The sequence below is a fragment of the Vanessa tameamea genome, chromosome 11, assembly GCF_037043105.1.
Source record: "Vanessa tameamea isolate UH-Manoa-2023 chromosome 11, ilVanTame1 primary haplotype, whole genome shotgun sequence".
Lineage (NCBI taxonomy): Eukaryota > Metazoa > Arthropoda > Insecta > Lepidoptera > Nymphalidae > Vanessa > Vanessa tameamea.
Window position 1 is genome coordinate 8,070,329 of NC_087319.1, and position 19,215 is coordinate 8,089,543.

Here is a 19,215-nt window from a genome sequence, read left to right on the forward strand (position 1 = left end):
AACAGACAGTTTGCTAAAATCGCAAAAAAGTGACAAATTAATTCGAAATATGAAATCGACCCTTATGAGGTTCGAGAAGATAAATAAAATTAATGATTAAATATAATATTTAATTAAAGCATAGCATAAGACGAACGGATATTTATGAATAAAAAACTAATCGTATAAAATAAAAATAAAACAGTGGTTAGTAATTAACTTGAGTGTGTGTATTTAAAAAAAAACTGTCAATTTTTTTAATTTAAAATGTATTCACCGCGCATGTCTGGATGCACCTAAATACAATAAAAATACGTATCATCGTGATCCATTCCTACGATTCGATAATCGATGGTTGAAGACTGAAGTTGCTAGCATTGAAATAAGCTTTCTTTTTCTTTCTAATGGTCTAAAGGGAGATAGCAGACTGCAACTTCCCGTGTCCGTTGTTGATAGCGCCAACTGCTTTAAACCAATCATAGCATTTTTTTTTCAAAATTATTCGAGCGTCGTTGACGCTTGGCATAGCATAGATTCTTGAATACAAATTGTGAATTACGAATTAGTTACGTATATCAGATAGAATTTTGTATATGATTCTTGAATGATAACAGTCTCTTTAAAAACAATATTAACGGCTTCTCTGAACGTTCCTTCTTTGTGTATTTTCAGTAAAACTGAAAATCTTTGCGTGTGGTCATGTCATAATTTTACAATTAATATCAGAAGTTGTTTCACGGGTTGTGTAAATATTAGTGAACAATAATGTCTACAAGAAGTGGCCGGATAAGACAGAGTCTTATTGAGACAAGCCCGCCGCGCACCCGTAAAGGAGTATCACCGACGCGGTCTCCCGCCAGAAAACGAAAAAGTTCGCCAACCGTTCGTTTGACCCAAAAATCACCCTCCCGCAAGTCACCAAGTCGAAAGTCTTCCTCTAAATATCCAGCTCGCAAATCACCTTCGAGAGTTGTGAAGGAAGCTAAAGAAGAAAAAGAAGCGTCGGTGCCTAAATCTCCTGCCAAACGACCTGGCATTAAGAAAGATGTCGAAGTTAAATTAGAAAACTTGTCTTCCAAAATAGAAATCTTAAAAAGCACGCGATCTAGGCGTTATGAATACTCAATCAAAGATATCCCTGCAACGATACCGAAAATAGAGTCATCGGTTCGTGATGAAAAAACGAATGGACTTGAGAGTATACATTCAGTGAGTGATATTTACAGTCTGAGAAATAGAAAAAGTTTTGACGATAATCTCCCACGCAGATCTAGCCGGCTGAGGGATATTGTTGATAGTGTACCTGATATGAGACAAAGCTTCAGTAAGTCACTAAGTAAATCAATAAGTAAGTCAATCAGTAAGTCTATAGATACGTATTCTGATGATGAAAATACTGATGATATCTTACTCAGAGAAAAATCTCAATCTGTGTCGAGAAAGCTTGCAACTCCATTGCGCAGCAGTGTGACACTGTCTCAAATAAGTAATCGTTATGAATTTGGTGGAAGGATAGGTTCAGCAGCCTTATCTTTATTAATACCATTGACAGTTTTCTACATCTTAATATCATGCTCAAAATCTTGCTCCTCTGTATCACTTCTGGATCTATTTAAATTTAAATCAGTATTTAACTGGTTCAATACTCAAGTATCTTTTTTTGTTATCAGTAATATTGTTTTGCAAGCCATCTTTCTATCTATACCAATATTTGGGACTAAAGAAGTTGATGAACAGGGAAAAAAGTATTGTTTCAATGCATTTTTTTCATGTTTTTGTACTTTAAATATATTATTTGCTTTGGACTACTACAAATATTTGATTATTGAATCGCTTCTAATGTCCTATTTAAAAATGGCCACAATGTCTTATCTGATTGCATTGTTTCTTGTAATTATATTACACCTAAAGAGTTTAAAAGTTGATGATAGAGACTTAAATCCATATGCTACATCTGGACAAGTTTTATATGATGGCTTCATGGGCCGACAGATACATTGCTATTTCATGAAGGTTAATGTGAAACTGTGGTTATCAAGAATATCCAACATTAGTACTGTAAGTATGATATAAATATATTTTTATTAATTTTCCATTAAATATTCTTGTTTAAATCACTATTTTAGATTAAAATTTAGTATAGTTTTGTTGAGTTTCTTTGTAAACTGCCTAATGTAATAAAATTACTTTTACTTAAGTAATGCTTTGATTAATTTATTATTTCAGCTAATTTTGGCAATATTAATCTTCAGACATGGTTTTTCTATCCAACTGACAGAAATTGATAGCATTTCATGGGATACATTTATGGAGATCCTAGACAAAGTACAAGTTAAGCCAACTTTATTGGTGTTTAGCACCATGCAAATTGTTTATGCGCTATACTTTATACTGGGAGAGAAAAAAATCATAACAACATTTTATTGGCAATCTGAGGGTTTGGGGTATCTTCAAATTGTTTCAAGTGCTCTATACCCTTTCTATTTTACAACAATATCAAAATATGTAGCAGATATTGATTTACAACTATCAAGTAATATACTAATAGCTGCTTCTATGCTGTACTTACTGGGCTTAATTATAATGCTTATCAGTAACAATATTAAACATGAATTCAGGATAAATCCACTGCAGCCTAGCTTGACACGTAAGTTGAACTAGTTATTTGCTTATTTGTAATTTTGAGTAATATATTCCTGTAGTGGCTTTAAAAATATTTTTATATTAAAAAATACCTATTTTATATAAATATGTGTTTGTTTAATAAGCTACTTAACATTATGGTGTTTTAAAAACAAGTGTTAATATTTGTAATAAATGTGATAATATTGTTAGTGTAAATCTATATTTTATTTATCTATATCTATATTTTATCTATAGTCTATCTTTTATTGTTATTTAACTTTTTAGTAATTAGTAAATTTATATATTAGGAATATATAATGACATGGAGATAAATTGATTTTTTTTTTCAGACTTAGACTCGATGCCCACTTTTCATGGAAAGAAACTTCTGGTGTCCAACCTTTGGGGTATTTTACGCCATCCTAATTATACAGGCGATATTATGATTCACGTAGCGCTTGCCTTGCCGGGTATCCTCACACGCAATGTCATAGCCACCGTACCAGCTTTAGCAACCATATTTATATTTTTACATCGAGCGTGGCGGGACCATAACAGATGTCGTCGACGATACGGGGCCGCATGGCAAAGGTATTGTAAGAGAGTGCCATCTGTTGTTATACCTAAAATATTATAATCTCTCTGGCTAGTAAATAGCCTTATTCAGGACTAGAGTGAATAGTAACTTATGACTGCATGCAAAATTCACAATAAATGTCTTAAAATTTATCAATTTTAAAGTGGTTTTCAATTTAACATTTTTAGTAATAATTTTAGTTTTACAAAGAAAAAGATTGTATTGAAGAGATTTTTTTATACTTTACATTATGTATTAAATTTAATTTTTTTATTCTTAGGTTATATTTATATACATTTGACTTATTTTTAATGAAATCCTTATAAATTTGAATATGATACATATGTTTTATGCATTCATTATTTTTAAATAGAATAGAATGTCCTTGCCATAACTATACCACCGGACAAATGGAAATTAATTTAGCTCTCTTTTTTATTTCGCCTAGTCTTTTCTTTTTTTTCTTTTTTTTGGTTAACATAACAGTAACGATAATTTATGTAGTGATTTTGAATATTAATTAATATTTGCCGTATGTAATACTACAAATATAAGATGTGTAACGCATACACATTATGTACAACATTCGCAATGATCGAGCAAGTATTAAAAACATCGTAGGTTTAGACTACCATTTTCCTATTATGTTTTTCCTTCATGTTGCGCAACGTGTTGTCATCGTTGTAATGTACGTACGTGGTAGTGCGAACATTGTAGCCTTGCGTTTAATGTGTATGCGTTTTATAATTATAGGATAATATTATGAAAAACAATTAAATGTGCCTAATAGTAACATATATTTTTGAGACAACGAAAGTCATAAGCTCAAAATTTTAAAATAAGATCTAGTTTTAAAAAATGTCTATTTTTTCCAAAATATCTGTTTAAAAATAATCTTTTGTATAAAAATATTTGGTTGTTTTATTTGAAAAATGATTAGTTTTTAATCATTGGGTATATATAAGATTAATCTACTGATCCCACTTTTTTTGATAAAGGTGTAAATTGAGCAATTAGGATAACGATTTTGTCAGTGATAAAGCTGGTATAGTAAATATGATTCTTCTCATTAAAAACCGCACATATATAGACATAATAATAACTAACCAGAAGATTGCAATTTATTTGAAATTTAGATAATTTGGTTAAAAACAAAAAGTGCTTATATGTAGTATTACTTGAAAGTTATTCCTACTTCTCTTTTGAATTCCTTTCTTAAATTATATATGATACATTTTATGTGGGTTGAACGACAAGAAAAGACGAAGTATATTAATTAATTTATTTTTCTAAAAAATACACATACATTTGTAAATAAACAATTTAATATTCAAATACATATCTAATTATAATCTCTGTTTCTAACAAAGTATTCATTAATATCGACTTATTACGATGGTACTCATGGATACTTCATACGATGCTAGAAAAACGCTGGCAGCGGTAATAAACGCTTCTTATGTGAAGTATAGTATGCATTTATTAATGTCGCTAATTTAATAAACATTGTTACAGTGAATATCGATTGTGTTGTCGATATACATTCAATTTGTTTTATTTAATGACTTATTTATTTAATGACAACAATAAATGCAATATGAAATAAATTTATTTAAAAAAAGCTACCGAAAATATTCAAAGTTGACAGGTTACTGATATGTAATTCGTGTAGCATTTATTAAATTTGATCACTGTTTTTATTCTGCTGCCTAAATACAATGATTCATGCAAAGGTAACAGCAATTACGACTACTAAATAAACTAACACCAAGTACCTGCTCATTTAGTCTAGTACGTGGACTCATGAATTTAACATCAATTTATAGTTACGTTTAGGTCTAGTAGGCCATAAGTGCCAGATAAAGATTGCAAAATTACCTACACAGCAATTTCAGATTTATACAACATGATGGATGAACTTTAAAGGAAACGTGACTAGAGTAAGTACAATTTTATGGTTGTAATTATTAAGCACTTCCTTAATCCTAATATGTCCTCATAAAACATAATAAATTAAGTGTTTTATATATACTTAACATTTTTATTTGCAATAATCAATTGGCTGGATATCAATTATTGTTTTTAATTTTAGTTCCCATTTATTATTAGTTATCTTTTAAATCAAAACGAACCATTTATAAATACATCCAATAAAGGTTTTGATTTTGGCACAAATTAGAACATATGAACTTTATTGTAATTATAGGTATTGAAATTCAAAAACCAATTTGGCATGTCGAAACAAAAGAGTACACCTTACCTTAAAAAAGTTAAGCAGGTGAATTCATTTTTATTAGTATATTCAAAACATGAAGACATCGTGTAAATACGATTAACGTTTGTAAAAAAGAAATTGTCCATTTGAATATAAAATAATTCGATCACATTTTAAAAACATGAATAATAAGGTATATTATCATCGCTCTCTTTATAATTACAAGTACCTATTTAAGGTGTAATAAGAAATATTTGGTCATAAATTTTGGTAGGCATTATAATAAAAAAGAACATTATATAACAACAAACTCGATATCGTCCGCAACTTGCGGTACTAATCTTGTATGTATTTAATTCATTGTAATACGAAAAAACGGTCTTGACTATTGCTTCATAATAAAAACTTCTATGTTAAACTAAACGATTACTGTTCAGGAAGACAAATATCTTATCTATTTAAGCTCGACCAATAATTTTACGTTATTAAGAAAAAAATACAAAATATGCAAATCATATAGTGATTAGTGGAAACATAAAAACTGGACACAGAGGTGTAATGAGACTTTTGTAAGCATTATTCGCTTTAAATATTAATTTAACAACTTATGTGACGTTCATTTATATTATTATAAACGTTTTTATAAGCCGACTAGTTATTTGGTTCCATTTAACATTTACTATGAAAATATACATTTTAATTCTATTTAATCGCATTATGTACAATTAAATATTTACATTGCAGATGACAAACGAACCTGTTTAGAAAATATTCTCTGTTAGTTATTTATTAGATATTCTGTAGTAATGTACATGTAAGTTTTATAGCACTTAAAAATGGTAATTATTAGGTACTTAGTTGTTTTTCATGAATTTAGACTTAAGAAGTTGTACAAATCGTAAACCAACAAACGTCACAATGTCTATAATTTTAGAGTGCTGTTTTCTTACGTCGTATGAAGCAAATAATATTTTTTCTTTTATTTACGTGTAGTATTTGACGTCATTTACGACATCATTCTTTAACCGATTTCACGGTATACTATATCTAGCACGTATATACCGCAATCCTATTTTCGTTATTCCTTCTTTGACATTTACAGATACTATGTAATAACATTTTATTTATAATGCTCAAAGTCCAATTACGAATAGTTTCGTATTTTTACTTCAAATCAGTCATAAGCAAATATTTATTTGTCAACGTAATCCTCAAATACATTTTAAAACAATAATTATTAATGTTCATTTTAATCATAACCCATATTTCTAAATTGAAGAACTCCCGCCACGGACAGATATAGGAGCCGTATACAAATACTACTTCATCGCAACGTTACATATACTATACGTTACGTTATTTATAGTATTGTATTCAACTAAAAATAGTGAAAATAACTGCAATTTATGAATTATTTCGGGCAAACGAATACATTTTAAATAGTAATTATTTAAGTATTACAAAAAAAATATTTTTATATGTAGGGTTAGTATGTTTTAATAAAATTAAGTAGGTTCCTAAGTAGTATTGAATCCTTAATATATTACGGTTCTTATTTGTATATACTGCTTATTTACTCGCCTTGATTCTCTAAAGCGTGATATAATTTAAATATAATAATACATATAATCAATACATTTTTATGATTAGCAATGATCTTAAAGCATACCGGGTTAATATAAGTTAGTGAGACAAAATGAAAAAAAAATAACCGTTGGCGTTTATAAATATCATTCGATATTAACTGAAGCTTCACTATAATTCGACTTGAATTTCATTTGTATGATATAAGCAAATAACACTTCCACACTTGACACAAACCCTAAATAAGAGTATAGTGCGTTGGCTCATTTTACCGTTTGTTATTCCGATTCGAGCACCTTTTACTGATTTTGTTCTGTCGGTAATACAAGTTAATAAAATTGTTTCCATCGACTGGAGAACAATATATAAAAAGTGGTCGTATCAGCCTTACTTTGCCGTACTTTTTTTGCTTCTGTTAACCTGTTTTTATTGAAGTTAAGAATTTGTATTTTTCTGTTTATAATAATATAGAATGCGTATTTTTTCTTATCCACTGATGAAATTGCCAATTTATTTCCAGGCCTAGCATTTTTTTAAGATTATTAATGTACTGGCAGTGTTTTTATTAAAATTGTAAGAAATAGATATTTTTTAACCATATAGGTAATTTCATTTCTAAATTTCTAGTCAAGGTCTATTACAATTTCGAGTATATTAAAAGTAAGTATAAATAAAAATAAATGACTGATTTAGTAAACAGGTGTATCTATATTAATATAGTTTATAGATAAGTTATTTAAGTGTAATAAAAGATAAATTTGTGTAGGGTAAAATGGGATCAGCACTGGACTAAGATCGTAACGAATTTACCTGTACCTATTTATTGATTTTGTTCTCAACACTATATAAGTACTGCTTCTATTGATTAGAGAACCACAGACAAAGTAATCGAATCTGCCCGAAATTATGATCGATACGATCTCATCCATTGTCGATCTTGCCTCAATTAATCCTACATTATCTTTTATTAAACACAAACAACTTTTATTAACGTAATTTTGCAAATTTTGTGTTTAATTGTTATTACTTTACTATTTGAGATATGTTTCGAAGATGGTTTTATTAGGTGAAAGTTAACAATAAAATTATTTATTTTTTCATTTGTGAAATTAAAAAGAGGAGTGAAATAGACTTGTTGATTATTTTGTTCTTTCATAAACTTTGTAATTATTAGTAAACAGCGGCAAAACAATTTGTTATTATAAGGTTGCTATCTATCAGTCCACATTTTGTTGAAAAAATACTAAAAGGTAACAAAATAAAATGTATAAATTATTGTATTCCAAGTAAGACACCTATGCTAAATAAAATTGAGTAAACGCTATATTATTATTACATTGTTATAGAATTATTATTCTAAAACTATTAAAAATGGCCGGAATAATTAAAAGAAGGGTAAAAAGCTTGACTCAAGTTTGATCAAAATAATTATCAACGGGGAAAATTAGAATTCGTAAGTATTTTTCAGGAAAAGATGGATATTTTTAAATATAAGTAGAGATAAACACTCTCATATCTATCTACACGATTTATTACAGACATATCTACGATTTACACAGCCATTGACTTAGTTGATGGCATTCCTACACATTCATTATGGACACTTAATTGTATAAAATATTATTGAACTAAAAGTATAATTTTCTTCACTATAATCTTATTGTTTCAACATTTACACGAAAGAGATAGAAAACGTACTCGTAGATACTAGACAGGCATAAGTATATTAATATTCTTTCCATCGATTTCTCTATTAATTAATTTGTAATAGGGATCTAGTGAAAATAGATATCTATAGGAGAAGACATTTATAATGTTAAACTACGATATAGAAATTTTTAAGATTTAATGTTGTTCGAGCTCGAATTTTGCTTTTATTTCTATAAGGCTAATTAAAAATATCGATTTTATTGTTTCCCATTTATCTTTCCATACTCGTGACTACTATTACTATTTTTTATGTAATTAAAGGCGAACCCTTCCTTTTACAAAGTCTAACAAGTAACAATAATTGTAACGAGTCAAGCAGCAATGTCGTCGGATTCAGACCTTTAGAAACATTTATCTATAATTATCTCGTAATAATTCGAAAGTTTAAAAATTGAATTCCAGTAAAGCGCGTTCCTTCGATATATAATCAAAGGGCAGATTTTTGACTCTATTTCATTAGAGATTCGTAGTATTTGACAAACGAAGGGTACAGGCAAGAAACCGGCAATGTCTCTTTAGTTTGAATAATGGCGTCACTATTAGTTATTATAACATTTTCAATCTCGATGATTTATTTTCTTTAAGAACAAATAAGGATACTGTTCTCTGAAAAGAGAAAAGACGTAATGAATTTAACCGACTAATCAACCAAGAATACTTAAGTTCACCAGGGATGTTAATAATGATAGTTATATAATTGTTGATTACTCTAATTTTAATATATACCTACTTTTGAAAGAGAAAAATGAGTATTATAATTATTAGCTGTCAACGAGTAAGTTTAGAGTAAGTCTTTCAAATTCACAATCCTTGATTTTTGCCTGTACCCTTCCCACGCTACACGACCGCGGCCGAGGCGCGTGTGCGAGCGCGCTAGTGCCGGCGCGCGACCGCGGCGCGTCAGAAGTTGCTGTCGAACACGCCCATGGAGCGCGTGATGTCTTCGTCTCGCAGGCAGCAGTCCAGGAACTCGTCCATAGTCAACACGCCGTCGCGGTTCAAATCCATTTTCTAAACAACATTTCAAATTTAGTACGTATCACCAAATAAAGTAAATGATTGAATATTTTGTATGTATGATTACTGACTCAATCGGTATTCTTTATGAAGCATATTATAAACATCGCTAGTCCAAATGGAGACATTAAGAGCAAAAGCAAGAATCTTTATCCCACCTGGAATAGTCTCTCGACTTTTTCTCGCACAACTTCGTCATCAATCATAGGTTCTACGATTTTACCCATGAGGTCGTAAATTGCATTTACAATTTCAGTCATTTCTTCCTTCGTGATATATCCATCACCATTTATATCATACAGTGAGAACGTCCATCGCAATTTCTCTTCTAATGTTCCTCTTGAAAGAATGGACAGGCCAGTTACGAACTCCTGTAAAATGATATTTGTATCAAAAATATAACATATTAATAGTAACCGTTTTTATCTATTAAAGAGAAGCCTTAAAGATCAAGATCTTAAAAAAATCATATAAGATTGTGATCATAACCTATTATTAAATTTAAATAGTAAATTACCTCAAAACTTAACAACCCACTTCGATCTTGGTCCAGTGTATTAAAAACAAAGTGGGCATATTGTGCAGTGTTGGCTGAAAATATAGAATATATTTTTATTATTATATATCGTTACAGCGTAATTTATAGGGATATGAATAACTATTATATTTTTGGAAACTTTATTTTCGTTACTATAAATATTTTGTTTTTAAATAAAATCATAAGATGGAATAGGAAGATAGTATTTTTGAAAATTTATTGATTTTTTTAAAGGTATAACTAAACTATTTAGTATTAAAACTAAGCGAACTAAATGACAGCAATATAAAGTTATATAAAGATAATGTGTAGAAATAATAATTGCATATTATTGTGAAATGTTTATTTATAGAAATGACGTAATTTATTGAATTCAATCTGGGCATAGCTACATAGAAATATAAACGAGATAGGATAAGGAAAGCATAGACAAACATTGAAATATAAAATAATAATACACATAAAATTATTACATTTACTTTATTCCAGATAGGTACATCAGCAGTTATAGATCTGACATTTGGAATGGACACAAGTCCAATAAATTACAGTTAACCACATAGAAACATGAAAATGCCTTAGTGCTTCAGCATTTAAAATACTGGCTGATTCTAGACATGTCAACTAAAAATTATCACAATGGAATAATTGTTGAAGTTACCTAGAACATTTGGTTTACCTCAAAAATCCGTCTTAATTACTATGAAATTTCCGAGACATAATGTAAAGGAAAATCTGCAAGGAAATTATGTCTTGGAAATTTGACAATTTTTTTAATAATCATACAAATGTTGGTATTAAAATTAACTTAATGTTAAGTTTTGAGATGGGCACACTGTGGCGATCTTCGCACATATGGACAGTTCCTTAAGTTATAATTTACACTAAAGCCCCTCCCGTCTGCTGCTGGTACACCTCTATTGTGTCACCTTCTTCCATCTCCAGTGATGTAGGTGTGTCATTTTCATTGATTGGTTGTCCGTCAAATCTGAATCTGACTACTTGCATTGATAGACCCTGAAGGAAATATAAAGGTTATTGTCATGTGTTGTTTGTAGCATATAAAAATGAATGCCTAATCTCCTGCAAAAGTATAATAATCTTAAATGAAAATTATTATACTATGCAAGTTGGTCATTATTCCTATGGTGGAATTAAAGAAGTAACATCTATTAAATATGAAATAAGAACATTTTACAAATTGTATATTATTAAACAAAAATATTTGTAATGTAAATTGTAGCAGCTTGTAGTTAGTAAAAAACATCAACTTTATATAAAGTCATTCATCCTAAATTTTGCTATTAAGGTTGTTTTAGTTGGGTGCTATCTAACAAAGTAAACTGCAACATACAGTTATAACACCCACAGGGGCAACTTAGTAACAGATCACAATTTACTATTTGTAGTAAATATTGGGAAAAAACATGTATGGATAAATGGATGGTAAATGAATGCCGCATTACATTGTTATTTATAATTTTAGAGTACACTACTATTAGCTTTACATTTAATTCAACACTAACATGACGATTCAAATGTGCTTTTATGAGCCTACTTAAATTTACTATACAGACACCTTTTTTAAAATATTTTTTCTGAGATGTACAACCTCTCCATGTTATTGTTATTATAAAACATGTGGTGTGAAATTTCTTATTCCACATACTCATCATTGGTCTGTAAAATTATCACATAAGGTATTAACAATAAGAGAACAAAACTGTCTTTACATTGCAATAATAAATAGGTTTTTTCATAAAATATTTTTATACTGTATATAAACTTTCATGTTCGCTATTTTCTAAAGGAATTTATAACCTGCCTCAATAAATATGAATATCACATGTATCTCATTTGTTTCAATGATAAGTTAGGTAGATAAATTTTGCAACAATTTTAAAATAATATATTCACTGATATATGAGTAATAAATATATAAATAACACTGAATAGTCACAAAAAATTTTTATTCAGTATAATATTCGGAATGAAGAATTTGATAATTCATTAGTTCCGGGAATCACAGGGCGATCGATATTGAAGATGTCCCATTTTGTGTAAAATATGCCGGTACGTTACTTCCATACTGAAGCATATTGAATTGATCCTTTAGATTTTCTTTTAGTTTTAATGACAATTATGAACACTATTCTTAATATAAAGTTTCAACTTTATGCAGAAGATACTAACCGCTCTATCACAGTAGGCATTCATCAATTTTCTGAGAGGTGTGTGTTTCTTTATTTTGAATTGGACAATGGCATTATCCTGTCCTAGTACTTTTAAGTTGATATGTTCGCTTTCACCCTGGAAATAAAATATTTATACGTCACGTATATGAAGATTTACACATAATCACAATATTTAATAATGAACAAATAACCACATTGCACTAAGAACGCCATGTCTGTAGGCTCAAATTTAGTAATGTTCTATAACTGACAATACGGTATATTATGTACCTTTTTTTCATCCGACATCTTGAGTTTTTATATTTATTGTTTTCTATAAACACGAATAATAGAGAATTAAAATGAATTATCGAAGAACCACACAAAACTACACTGTGACAGATTTGTGATCCGGTGGCGTGGTAATGGCGTCCGGTGGAGTGGCTTGGAGGAAACAGTCAATGCTGCCAACATATGCGCAATTCGGCGATAATGGCGCGCTTCTGCGCACTGAATGTCACTCAAATCAATTTAATATCACAGATTCCATGAAAAAACAATTTTGTTTCAATTTGGTCTTATCTTTAACACAAATAATCTATTAACACAATATTTAGGTATTTCACTCTCGTAACTGCGTAGTTCCGTTAAATAGTTTCTGTTTCTATAGAGAAATGATAAAATCGAAACTATCGGGATGTGTATAATTATTTTGTAATATATAAAATCTATTTTGAACTTAAGGTAATAATAATACAGATGTAGCGTTTATTAGTATAAAATCATTTAATTGTTTTCTTTATAATAACAGTCTCTTGACTTCCTTTTTTGTACAGTGCTGCCAACATTATATTTGAATGTAATAAATAGTGTGAAGCGATAGGGCTGTTTATTTATCGTAATTTTTGCCGGAAATGATAAGGGTTGTTCTTGAAATACGATGAATCAAAGGAATTTTTTTAAGAAACATTTTAAATAGTATCGATAAGTTATATACGTCTTAATATAAACATACGTATCTTAAAGGATAAAGAATATTTTAATCAAGTGGAAGATCATAATTAAAAAAATATGGCCTATTTTTAAATTTAATTAACCACATTTTTCATTTAAATAAATTTTATGATTAACTGCGCTCTTTTGATAATTTCCTTTTTAAGTCTTCTTCTCGGGTTCTTATTTATTAAACGTAGTACAAATAGCTATGAATAGCATATTGTTTGCAAAGATGTTATATTTAATATAAATATATTTTTAAGTATTGCATTTTTAGTGAAATTTTGTATACGAAAATGATACGAAGGTTTTGCTAAAGTATTTTTAGACCAATTTCTGAAAAGTATTATAATTGTAGTTTGTTATAATTTTTCAACATTGCAGCTATTCTGATATATCTGTTAGATTAAAATTATTGTTTTTTTTTACTTTTTTTGACCACTATTTTAATTTTCTGTTGGCCAAGACTTACTATATACTAAAAATGGTTACTGTTTGCTTGACAAAGTTAGGGCTACAAAACCCGAAAGTTTGCGAAAGCGTTGAATATCAAGTGCTGACTAAGATACCGTATTTGACCGACAGAACGTGTGCAGAATAGATTCAATACATTGTTACTAGTTACAGTTTTGATTCAACGGTTTCAATTTTTTTCTAATAACATTATTTACAGTAAATTATGTCATTTTTTGTATTTTCTAATATATTGAAATTTATTACATCAGATTTGTCTAATAAATGTTTTCGCGTAAGTTCGTAGTCAAGTTTGTTTAAAATCATATGAAATAAAGATATAAATATATAAATTTAAAATTTTAGGATATAAAGAATATATCATAAAAATTAAATAAACTTGAGTGTTCACTTTTAGTAGTGTATTTTTAAAGATTTTCTTTCTTTAAGTTTTTCTTTAAATTAGTTAGTCGAGGACAATTCTATTTCATTATTAGGTTAATCGCGAGTCGGAACTTACGAAATAAACTAAAAAAACTGCTATCACAAATATATTAATATCCAATTTGATATTTTTTAGGAAATTACTTTGATATAATTTTCATGATAATTGTGATTGGAATTGAGTGTGTGTCACATGATGTGAAATTCTTTTAATGTGCTTATTGCAACGCCTCGACCCTTCAAGGCAAGTCAAGTCAAGGCAATTAATTATCTCAAGATAAGAAATACATAACAAATCGCACATGCAAAATTAAAACATATGCACTTATAATTTCAAAATAATGAAGTTAATTTAAAAAAAATATACTAGGTATTAGATTAATGAAAAGAAGAAATATAGGGTATATTAATCTTTATAATTTATCGATATCCAACATTTGGTACTGGGTTATAATAACATTTAAATATATTAATATGTTATAATAACTTTTAAAATTTTAAACTTACTATATTTTTAAGCCTATTCGCTATTATTTTTTTACCAGTAAGATGTGAAACTTCGCTTTTTTCTCGGAAAGGTAGGTACTAGGCAATGATTGTTATATCTGCTGGGTTAGCAATAGAGGCCGTATGTCGTGAATCGGGAATTTGTGGCCAGTTCTAACCGATAACAGGCGAAGCGAGGAATTATCACAACCGTCCCACATATATTGTTTCAATTGAATCGGTATACGTGATTTGATTTTCGAATTCTACTTACATATTCCACATATCTAATGTTAAATAACATAAAATGAAATATAATTTTTCTATGTGTATGCAATAAGCATTGAATACAATACTTATACAAAAACATATTTCAACTAAATTTGCTATATTATTACAGGTCAATAGATAAAACCTTAAATAAAATTTTGAGCATTTCAGAATGTTCAAATATTTGTCTATTCAAATGCACTGGCTTGAAATGTTGAAGAAAGAAATTGTGATATCGCAGTGAAGCCACATTTTCAAAGCGGGTGTAGTAACAGACACTTGAGCCATTTGAGCACAACTTGAAAGTCCCTCGCTCCAGTCTAGGTACGTCTACTTTATGAAATGGATTTCCAGAAAAACGTCTACTGAGAATGTTATATTTATCTTTTACAAATTCGGAAAGGATCCAGTGTTTATAGAAGCGAAAATGATTACTCACTTTATTTTAATCTTATGAATAATATTTATTTAGGAATAGAATTCGTTAATAACTTTAAATTTAATAATGAAGTCGATATTAGTTTAAAAAAATATTCTCAATACCTACAGACTGGAAATAGTTGTTGACTATAATCTTCATAAATAAACGAGGAAACGTTTTTTGTGTTTCTTAAGTGAAAAAAAAATCTAATAAACCAATTAGCATAAAAATATACCAGAAGATGCGGTGCGCTTTGTATAAAATATTCATTCGTTCAATTCAAAAGTCAGGTCTGCCGACGGTTTGACTTGCATATACAATATACTTTACATAAATTGTATTAAAATGTATAATAGTGGATTCAAGTATAATAGATATTTACAGACACATATGAAGTTATAGGCACATATTAAAGTAGTAAATAGAGTAAAATTTTATTTCATAATATTCACGTCCTAAACACACAAGTAGGCATACAGAATATTGGTCGATCCAAAGTGCCCGCACCCAAACACTTAACTTGATAGCATTATATAATTATGTGATGCGTTTTTCGTGTTCAAAGTGTAATAGGTTTAAATATGTATTAATTTTTAATACCCGGTATATGCTTTTCTTATTCTCTAGAGCTTTATATTGGTTTGATCAAATCAAAGGAAGGTATTTGAAAATTTGTATACTTTTAATAAATTTGTTTTATATGTACCTATATGCTTAAAGATTTACATATAAAGATGAATATTTTTCCTCAAAATATTCACGTGTTCGAAAAAAACATTTGATAGCTTATTACGAGGCATGCTTACATATAATAGGCTTATAAGTATGAACAATGAACATATAATATTTAATCTGCAAAACGGTAATAACTGATAGTCCCAACATTATTTTATTTTTGTATAGATGAAGTGCACTATGTGTACACTTGTGTACACTAGTGATACACTTCCACAATACATACCATTGTGGAAGTGTTGACGTCGTCCTGACCGATCTCGGCCGCGGCGTCTAATCTCAAGGGAGACTAGACAATTACGAACGACATGTTATAGTGCACGAGTGTATGCGCAAACACAGGTGTTCTCTCTATTCCCTCATTCTCATAATCCGATGGGCCGCCAAATCCGATACGATTGGAAAGAGTTTAGGCGCAGGACCAATGACTGTACGTTCTTTTCGGGGCATGGCAATGTAGACACTTTCAACTTTGAGACTCCGGGATGTATATTGTATGTATATTGAATGTTTTTTAGAAAAGTCAGAATCTCTGGCTTATCTAGTAACTAGTTCAACAATCATTTATGGAAGTAGTAGTATTAAATACTAGTAGTTTGAATTTGGTGAAGAACTTATTTTAAGTTATTATTTTAAAATTGATACAGTTTAGTGAATTTAATATATTCAGTTTTTTTGTTATTTAGAAGTAGATTATTGATACTAAATCAATGTACTATATGAAAACATTGTTCAACTCGCCATGTAACAATTGTCACCTCTTTGTTCTAAAACGAGGAATAAACGACATATCTTCGGCAAATAATAGAATCTCATGTTTGTCTCTGACCAGACACGGCGTGTTATTAATGTACATGTTGAATAGAAAGGAACCAAGAATGGATGCCTGAGGGATCCTCGTATTTACTGGAGCTCCGGGAGATCTCTTACCATTTATACCAACTTAAGGCCGTAGTGACGTAGCTTCCTGATAAGTGTTTCATGCTGCACAAAATCGAAAGCTTAGGTAATAAATTGACTTAATAAATTAAATTAAACAATATTCATAAAATAGTTTACTTACCTTATTTAATCTTACTATGTAATGGGATTGTACTTTGTTTTGATTCGCTTAATAATCTTGAAAGGGTAATAAAAGACACCTAAATTTCCGTATCACTTTATTAATTTGTAAACACAATGTAGAAAGGTGAGTTTTTTCCTAAGTTATTTTCAGATAGTTGCAGCACTAAAAAAATCACTGTTTAAAACAACCATTGACATCTTGACAACCAAACACGCTATCAACAACAGCCCGTAAATATTACACCGATAGCCTTCATTTTAAGAAAATGTATGTAATAGATATAATTTTGCCTTTTATAAATATTTAAATAACGTATTAAATATCTCCTTTTTTTTTAAGAATCCGCAATTAGAAAACATTACGTAATTTATTTACCTTCGTTTGTTATAAAAAACGCTTACAAAAAGATTTAAAAAAAATTACACTCGTAGCGTATAGCCGGGGTCATATTTAATTGAAATTCCTTACCTCCTTGTGGGAAAAATTGCGAGTATATGAGCTTGAAAGTTTCTTCCTTCACTACGCCCGTCGGACATTCTGCCTTGAAACCTCGGTACAATCTCTTCAGCTCCGGTTCTGTGAAGCGCGTGGCTCGACGCAATGCTGCGATCGAGTCCGGGCGGTACCGAGGCAGTTGCTCACCCAACTCCTCGAGCTCTGAATCTAAAATGAATTAAAATTTACAGTTATTTTTTTTTAATTAAGTAAGATAAGAAGAGAGATAAAAAGAGAGCCGAGATGGCCCAGTGGTTAGAGCGCGTGTATTTTAACCGATGATTTCGGGTTCAAACCCTGCCTGGGTTTAGGGAGTACCACTGAATTTTCATGTGCTTAATTTGTGTTTATAATTCACCTCATGCTCGGCGGTGAAAGAAAACATCGTGAGGAAACCTGCACGTGTCTAATTTCAACGAAATTCTGCCATATGTGTATTCCACCAAATCGCATTGGAGTAGCGTGTAGGAATATGCTCCAAACTTTCTCCTTAAAGAGAGAGGAGGCCTTAGCCCAGCAGTGAGAAATTTACAGGCTGCTAAGGTATGTATGTATGTAATGTAAAAGAGCATATTAAATAGTCTTTTCCATTCAACAGTGGAACTAATAACTCAAATGGCAGGCCCATTTGAGTTATTAGTTATTATTCCACTGACGAATATTACCTATGTAACGTTAATACGTTTTTTGATGTGAAACATTTGTTCGCGTGCTTTGGGTGTAAGAACGACTGATATGGCGTGATGGCAAATGACATGACGCTCTCTAATGCCGTCCCTCTTCACTGCCGCTCCCTACTCCCTCGTATGTGTGGCGCGTATACTACCTATATTATATTTATTTTACTGTATATATATTAATTAGTTTTATTAAATTTTAAATTATTTCAATAACAATAAATTTCGATGTTTCATATCCTGTGCCGGCTACATTTGTTTTGGTTATTTAAGTGCAACAAAGAATCAATAAATAAATCATTGCTCATACATTTTAATTCACTGCTGTAATAAAGAACTTTTATAAACAGCTATAATTGGTAAGGGTCGGTAATAGTAATAATAATAAGCGATAAAACTGTTTTCATAAACGTACTGAAGAGTCTGAGGATTGAAGAATATTATTTGTTCATATTGAGAGAGAAATATCAGTGAGCCAGTATAAAGTCGGCAATAAAGGAGTCATATAGCAAATCGTTACGGTAATAATCATTTAATGTAACCGTTATCTTTACGATGCATTAGTCGAAATGCGAATTAATTTACCGCGATATTCACACTTACTTTTATACGATGGGTTTTGAGGCTAATGACACTATTATTATTTGCAGCGCTTTGGAAGCGCCTACTCTGCAGAGTGGTTAAGATGAAAGCCTTTCTTGTATCCTTTTGACTTTCGTGCTTTATCGACAAAGAGCTGAGGCTTTGTGTTCA

At 29.9% G+C, this 19,215-nt stretch overlaps 3 protein-coding genes across 3 annotated transcripts in view; 1 reads left to right on the plus strand and 2 right to left on the minus strand.

The window, feature by feature from the left end:
- The first annotated feature begins 314 nt into the window (after window positions 1–314).
- On the plus strand, window positions 315–4,089 carry LOC113402493 (delta(14)-sterol reductase TM7SF2). Its single transcript, XM_026642769.2, has 3 exons — window positions 315–2,037; window positions 2,206–2,626; window positions 2,955–4,089. Exons 1-3 carry the CDS (start codon window positions 745–747, stop codon window positions 3,239–3,241), a joined length of 2,001 nt encoding a protein of 666 aa, XP_026498554.2. The 5' UTR covers window positions 315–744; the 3' UTR covers window positions 3,242–4,089.
- A 4,404-nt stretch (window positions 4,090–8,493) lies between these two features.
- The window catches only part of LOC113402521 (Kv channel-interacting protein 4-like), a 99,542-nt gene continuing 88,820 nt past the window's right edge, over window positions 8,494–19,215 (minus strand). The window contains exons 5-8 of the mRNA XM_064216318.1: window positions 17,759–17,953; window positions 10,225–10,298; window positions 9,866–10,078; window positions 8,494–9,701 (exon numbers count right to left, since the gene is read on the minus strand). Of these exons, the coding sequence (XP_064072388.1) occupies window positions 9,591–9,701; window positions 9,866–10,078; window positions 10,225–10,298; window positions 17,759–17,953 (593 nt within the window). The 3' untranslated portion in view covers window positions 8,494–9,590. The remainder of the gene's footprint in view (window positions 9,702–9,865; window positions 10,079–10,224; window positions 10,299–17,758; window positions 17,954–19,215) is intronic.
- On the minus strand, window positions 10,709–12,890 carry Sumo (Small ubiquitin like modifier). The gene is made up of 3 exons (XM_026642798.2): window positions 12,711–12,890; window positions 12,439–12,555; window positions 10,709–11,262 (listed from the first exon to the last, which is right to left on the minus strand). The coding sequence occupies exons 1-3, from the start codon at window positions 12,726–12,728 to the stop codon at window positions 11,125–11,127; spliced, it is 273 nt and encodes a 90-aa protein (XP_026498583.1). The 5' UTR covers window positions 12,729–12,890; the 3' UTR covers window positions 10,709–11,124.